Here is a 7,512-nt window from a genome sequence, read left to right as displayed (position 1 = left end):
ACGTATTTTATGTAATGTATGTAATATATTTATATGTTCCAGTCCCTAATAGTCTAATTGATTGTATTATATTAGTTTGAAAAGGGTTCGGTGCAGAGAGAGGTGCAAGGTGGTAAAATTGACGGTCCTTTTCTCCTCGTATCTCCAGCTACCGTAACCCTCTCCTGTTTCTCCAATTCTGTTTTTTTTCCTTTCTTGGGGGTTGTGCATTGCAGCATACATTGAGTGAGCAGATGTTTTATGAATGGATGTAATGTCTGTTATGGTCAGATAAACACGTGTGTTAATGCTCTGCTGGTATTCGAGGTTGCCTCAGTGACATGACACTAATGCAGTCTACCCATGGTCACTGTGTTGTCCCGCTAACATCAAAGTTCTTTTCTTATTTACATTTACTATTTTCCTATTCTGCCCATGCTTCCTCACCTGTGTGTTTCTGCTGTCTGTGCAGGACGCGAGCGAGCCACAGCGCCAGTAAGAGGAAGGGCCAGCACAGAAGACCTGCGCCTCCATGACCTCTGGATCCACCCACGAGGAGATGGAGAATGAAAACATGGAGAAAATGAAAACATACCTATGAATAATATATTACATTTCTGACAATAGATCCTCCTCAATGTTACACACTGGACCTTAAAGGCAAATTTGTGATTTGATGATATACAAATGAAACTGACAATTTTATCAAACTTTTTCCAGGGTTAAGAGTCACTTTGTCAAAGAGACACTTTGCCTCTCAAATTTTAATCATGACAAAAAAAAAGATACCTGCTGCAGCTTTAAAGTAAGAATCGTTGAATCGAATAAATCTGAATTTGATGGACTATAATGAACAAATAAAAAAGTTGCAGATGAATACAATAAGTGACAGGAGCAGCAACCGACAGATATAAGTCAAAGCTGAGCCGCAGGCAACATGTATGGCACTGATGATAACAGGAGTGTGAACAACCTCTGCTCAGATGCCCTTGAGCCTGGCACTGAACTCCCAGCAGCTCAGTGGTACTGTGTGGAATAAATCAGAAGGCCTCAGTCATTTTAAGGCCACAACAATGTCAACACAAGCGAGACAGGAAGTTGAGGAATCCAGCAGGGAAAGAAAGCGAAGCTGCTACATAGAACCTGCTGGCTGATTCACATTCACATTCAGTCATTTTACTTTATACATTTAATTCCTGTAGACTGAGACATGAAGCCCTGTAGCACGGAACTGCTGAGGGAATTTTTTTTTTTTTTTTACAGAAACCAGAGGAGGGAAATACACATAATCAATCTCACATCACACCTGCCTGTTAAACAGGACAATGGTCTGTTTTTGATAATTAAAGTATTAAAACTCCTTAACCCTTTAAGGTTCTGCTCAGCTGTTTGGTAGAACACTAGATCTTATTGAAAAATGTGTTCAACTTAACCTGATCTCTACCACTCGGTTTAGGTCTGCTATGCTAAGAAAATCAACTAGATGTTGCTGTGTCTTAAAGGAGTGGGCCCTTTTTAGTTCACCTCACTGCACGGACGTGAGGACTAATTAAAGGTTCAAAGGTCTGACTGAACAGAAATGTGTAACTTGATACAAGAAAAGAGAAAGTTTTATCAAATGTCATGCAATTCTTTTGAATGAATTTGTATAAATTATTTATAAACACATTGTACGACACAACACACAAACACAAAGTTCGCTCTTACCACACCAATGGGCACAGTCTTACATATAGATCTTGGTCTCTTTTCGGTGACAGGATTTTTATGAGTTTCTGGCAGTGGTGCCTCCACTCGGCTGCCTCACTTTGGTGGGAAGCTAACGTTAGCAAGTGAGTCTGCAGATTTGCTGTGGTTTTAGAGTTAGACAGCTGCTTTGTACAAAGTCACGACTGTCCTCTCAGGATGGCTTTGCTCCATGCTTTGCTTGCTAGTGTCCTCTATTTTAGTAGTAAACAAAAAAACACAGCTAGCTAAGTTTACGGACAAGTCCACTGGGCATGCTATGGGTCATGCTAAATGTCAAGCGCCCTCTAGTGGCTCACAAGGGAAACTACTTCAAACAGTCTGTTGTGTTTTACAGTTTATATTATACACTTCGAAACTGAAACACGTTCGAACTAATTTTAGAATAAAAAGCCCTAAAACGTAGTAAAGATAGCTCCAAAATTAAATTTATGAAATAAAAACTTCTAATGATTCATTGTCAAAATGATACATTTAATGTCATTATATTATATATATTCAGAAATCACTTTGATTACTCCATCTCATTTGCAATGAATAAATTAATAAAATGTCTGCAACGTTTCTATGTGCAACAATGTTAATCGGATGACAGATTAATAAAACATATACAAAAAACTATCTATACAATAAATGCATACTGGGATTAATGCTAAATTGTTTATCATGTCTCCTATGGATACATGCAAATAAAATAAATCATTCACGTCGTACACATGTGAAGCCAAACCTCATAAAGAGGAGAAAATGACTGTGATATGAGGGTTGGAAATGTTAATGTCTTCCATTAAGAACTCTTTTGAACAGCCAGTTCCTTTCACTTAAAGCTGAGATATTTTAACTTTAATTGCTTGAGCAGTATGGAGTCCCGACAACCTCCAACATTACCTCCTCTGGAGAGAATAAGGAACAAATAAGGAAACTTTCGTGAATGTGTGTCAAAACCTACAACTTGCCCAGGTACTGTCAGTGGATCAGTACAGGCCGGATCAGATCTGTACAGACAGTAAACGCAGAGAGCTGCAGAGCTGTGACCTGATGGAAAGAGTCAGAGGTGAATCTTCTCTGTAGGTAATTTTTCAAGTGAGAGGAAGCTCTGCGACATAAAGGACGACACCGCGTTAAAGATGAAATACGGTGGAGCTGACGAACGAGGCTTCGCCCTTGCCGACCCACCATAAAGCCAGAGAAGGGGCGGAGGTCAGAGAGGACGGATTTATGATTGCCTCCAGCAGCAGCAGCAGCAACAACACACACACACACACACACACACACACTGCTCAACTGTCCTCCACTGAGGCACTGAATCACTGCCAGCTACAGACCCTGACCTCTGCCCTCTCTGTGGAGGAGGGGTAACAGTTTTTCTTTAAGCAGAAATGAGAGGAGACAGTTATGATTATGACCATGATTTATGATATTGGCAATAGCTTTAGCAGTAGTTTCAGTTATATTAATAGCAACAATATTAGTATTACCATAGTGTGTAGCAGAGTATTTCCATAAGCATTACTGTAATTACTTTTATCATTAATATTAGCAATAGCTATTAGCTATTAGCATAGCCATCTCTATCAGTGCATTGCCAACTCACAGTGATTGCATTTATGCTCAAAAAAGTGAGTTCATTTTCTGCCATAATATAAAACTCAAGAAAAATCCCATTGGTGTTTTGTATGGGGAACCAGAGCAATGCCAACTTCCAGGTTTGCCTACTAGTCCTCCCTGTAGCACTCAATACAATTTGTAATTATTGTTAGTATTAGAATTAAAAGTGGTATTATATGAGCATGATTTGGATTAATATTAGAAAAAGTATTATGCTCTGTCTGTTGTCCCAAATCGAGCACGTCAGTTGCGCACTTACCAGAAATGAGGAACGCAACATTTTACCATGTCACCTTCTTCTACACTAAGGGTGCCTTCCCTTCCGCTATGCGACCACTAAGTGTGAAAAGTGTCCAGCCTTCCACACTCACCATCCGGGTGTTTTGCCACACTTGACAGTGTGAACACACTTATGTACTCAAAATAGTATGGAAGTATTCAAATTGGGACACAGCATTAGTATTGGTATAAAAATAATATTAGCATGGGTCTTAGGGTACCTTTGGTATTAGAATTAGCATTAGCTAGTATTATAATTAATATTAGCATAGGTATTATCATCAGCATTATCATTACAATTAGAGTTTACTAATAAGCATGAGCATACTGTTGATACTAATTAGTATTGATAAAAGCATTAGTATGAGTATTGTCATTCGATTATGAATTATAGCTAATATTACAAATAATATGACTACTAACCTTTTATAGAGATTTGGTAGTCTTCAAAGGGTAAAGTATCTTAATATGTGAGTAACTAAATAATAGTTAAATAAAAAAAATATAAATACGAAATTGTATTGTATTGTTTTTTTTCCAACTAGAAGCTACTGTCACTTTCCTGATTATCAATAATGTTGTTGTTTGTCTCATTATATTAAAAACTACAAGTGGAAGATTTATATGCCACTACGCCTTAATCCTGTTCCTCAACATAAATTATTATTTTCTCCAGTTTCTAAAAAGACTGATTGATGGTGAGATAGTGAATCTAATTAATTTCTTCTGCCGTCAGCAATACAACAGCAAACAGGAAGCGACGCTAAAGGACTGTAAATCAGTGAGCTGCAGCTCCTCATCAGGACGCAGCGAGTCATTAAAGTAAGTTTAGACATGACTGAGCTGAGTGATCAAAGACACCAACTGAGTCGCTGTGATAATCTGATGATACTGCACAATATCACACACACACACACAATCTCATTATGGTGTCAAGTCCTATAATGAACCCAAATGTAATTCTACTTTCTGACAGTAAGATTCAGTCAAGCAGAAGAAGTGTGTGTGTGTGTGTGTGTGTGTGTGTGTGTTTTTGATTGTGTGTGTGGGGGGTTGTGTGCAAGTGTGTGTGGTTATGTGTGACTGTGTTACCGTTGATGCTGCTCCTGTCGATCAGGTTGGTGTCCGACGGCCAGTAAGTGTGGTCTCCCCCTCGACCTGGAGGGTGAGAAATAAACAGGATCATCAGGAAGGAGCAAAAAAAAGAAAGAGCAAACGGCAGAGGTGAAGAAGGAAAACCAGAGTCATTTTGGAGATGGAATAGGGGAATCAGAGAGAGAGATTGGTTCCTTGTTAGGAAATAAATTACTTTGTTAAGATGGGCCACACACACACACACACACACACACACGCATGCTTGTCATACATGTGCTGTGTGTTTGTGTGTGTAGTTCTTTCCTGAGAGTGCATTTAGTCTAAATCTTAAGGTTTTATCCACCTGCCTGGATACTAACACTTCACTGGATATTTGGAGTTTCAGGCACCTAAACTATCAAGTAAAGACAGGTAAAGGTGATGAGACTGGATTACAAACAACTTCCTAGGGGCCTTAGAGCCCAAAAAAGCCCTAAATTTACTGTATTGAAATAGTTTTTTATAATTCCATTAATTTGCATCTGTAATGGCTTGCGCCTTCAGCCAAACCAGAGCTATAGCCAGAATTTTGGGAAGACTGAAGCCATTAACCTGGTATCTCCTACTGAATTCAGTGAAACTGGGCTAGCCAAGGCTAAAGCACTATTCTGTCATAATTAGCTAAATCATAATTACAGACCAGAATGAATTACTGTCCACATCTCCGATTTTTTTCAGTGATTCATATGGGTCTGATGCTGTGTCCATTGATGGCTACCAAAAAGTATTGTAGACAGGTTTAAGAATGGGGACGGCTTGTTACCTAACTTGCTTGCTAACTAGTTACACCTGTGAAAAACAGTGACAATAAAAGGCAATAAGGGCGGACTTAAACCATCAGCAGTGCATCCTCAGCAAAGAAATAGAGATGCAATCTTGAGTTCACCCAACAGAACGCTTTTTACTTCTTGGCTGCAATTTTCACGTCCATTAAAATCTGGGTCAAAATGAGTGACAAAAGAGACAACCTTAGCAGAGTACAGAGAGAACAAGCTTGAACTTCCAGGTCTGCAGTTGGACCCTCTTGACATAGCTGCTACCTGACAGGACCAAGTCACTCTGACTTGAAGGTTACGTTATCATTACATCCCAAGATGTACACTGTTTCTCATAAATAACTAAACACAACATATCATATTCAGACATTATGAATAAATATATGTTGTGTGGCCAATAGAATCACTTTCTTTTACATCCAGTGCTTAGTCTACACATGAACACTGAGGCCTACTTAGAACCCAAACTTTTTTTAACAGTTTTAACAGTTCAAAAGTTCTGCAGTCTGTTCAGTCGAGGCTGTGGACATCTTCTGTTTGATTGCAAAAGCTGATGTTCTTCAAATAAACTATAGGAGGGGTGTGATGTAATCTTACCAGCCAGAGACAATGTCCTGTTAGTATATGCAGTTTGAAAATTTGACTCAAGCTTTTGATCCACAATCTTTGAGCAGATACGTAGCTACTGCATAACACTGTATTATAGATCAGAAAAACAATAACAGAATCTGTTTCCAAATGACCATAGTATTCTAAGAAAGTAAATGCATCGTTGTATCCTACTATAGATTTAGTCTATATGCGCACCAAGAGTTCAAGAGAGTCCACATAGATGCTGGTTCAAATTGTGTATGGACAGTAACTGGTGAAAGACTGAAAGACCAAAACTTCTTTGGATTAATAAGTGATTCTTTTCACAGTACTCAACTAATCTATTCATACAATCTTAATGAATGTTGGGATCATCTTCAGTGCCTAACAAAGACAACAGTGTATTATCATTTGAAATCGTGTGAAGAGTACGGGTGCTAACAATGGATGTTGAATATCTCTAATTAACTATCTGTACTCCATGTAAGAAATGAATTGTACCACTGAATCAGATGAGGATTAGCCTCCACTTGATTAATTGCCAGTAAGAGCTCTGGCTGTATTCTGTGTAATGCAGATGTAAAAATCTAAGAAGAGAGACTAGCTTGTCTAAATGTAGTTGTATCGATGCTACAACTGCATCTTCTGGCAACGATTCCGCCTATATAGAAACTGGTAAGTGTCCAGTTTGTCACCTACAAAATTGGCGCACCAAGATGCTGATTTAGCCTGATTCCATATTGGGACGGCTGTGCATCAGAGTTAAATTGGGCCGCATGTGGAAGTACTCTTGGGCCAGATACTGAACCTCAAATTGCTCCACATGTATGGGTAATTGTGACATGTAGTGGTTGGAAGACTAAAAAGGCACTATAAGTGCAGTCTATTTTAGAGCTTCGATTATCTGCCCGAACCCAATTGGACCCGACAAGCCCTGCCGGGACTGGGCTGTGATAAAAATAATACATATATATATTTTAATGATTATGCTTGCAACTGTAATTAACAGGAATTTAAATTTGTTATTTATTCATTTAAATAATAATCTGCACTCTATTATATGCACAATGTAGTTTACTTTAGCTTTTAGTAAACTAACTAAATTCTTCTTCCCCCTTTTTTTTTCCTGAGTAAGTTTGGGTTCAGGCCCAAAACTGGTTTGGTTCAGGTTCACACAGAATTTTTGGTTGCTTGGGTTGTATTACAGTATATTTTGAGTCCCTTTTACAGTAGCTACATCATCACTGTTACCACTATACACCAATCAGCCATACATACTGAGCACTGACAGGTGAATGAATAACACTGATTATCTGGTTATCATGGCTCCTGTCAGTGGGTGGGATATATTAGGCAGCAAGTGAACATTTTGTCCTCAAAGTTGATGTGTTAGAAGCAG

The 7,512-nt window shown here is 38.6% G+C and overlaps 1 protein-coding gene across 1 annotated transcript in view; it reads right to left on the bottom strand.

Annotated features, from left to right (window-relative positions):
* Positions 1-7,512, bottom strand: part of LOC118332819 (netrin receptor DCC-like) — a 210,084-nt gene that overhangs the window by 39,562 nt on the left and 163,010 nt on the right. The window contains exons 19-20 of the mRNA XM_035668249.1: positions 4,705-4,770; positions 427-518 (exon numbers count right to left, since the gene is read on the bottom strand). Of these exons, the coding sequence (XP_035524142.1) occupies positions 427-518; positions 4,705-4,770 (158 nt within the window). The remainder of the gene's footprint in view (positions 1-426; positions 519-4,704; positions 4,771-7,512) is intronic.

Source organism: Morone saxatilis, unplaced genomic scaffold (assembly GCF_004916995.1).
Source record: "Morone saxatilis isolate NCDOM2014 unplaced genomic scaffold, NCSU_SB_2.0 Contig21, whole genome shotgun sequence".
In the NCBI taxonomy this organism is placed as follows: domain Eukaryota; kingdom Metazoa; phylum Chordata; class Actinopteri; family Moronidae; genus Morone; species Morone saxatilis.
This window is presented reverse-complemented; position numbering and strand designations above follow the sequence as displayed.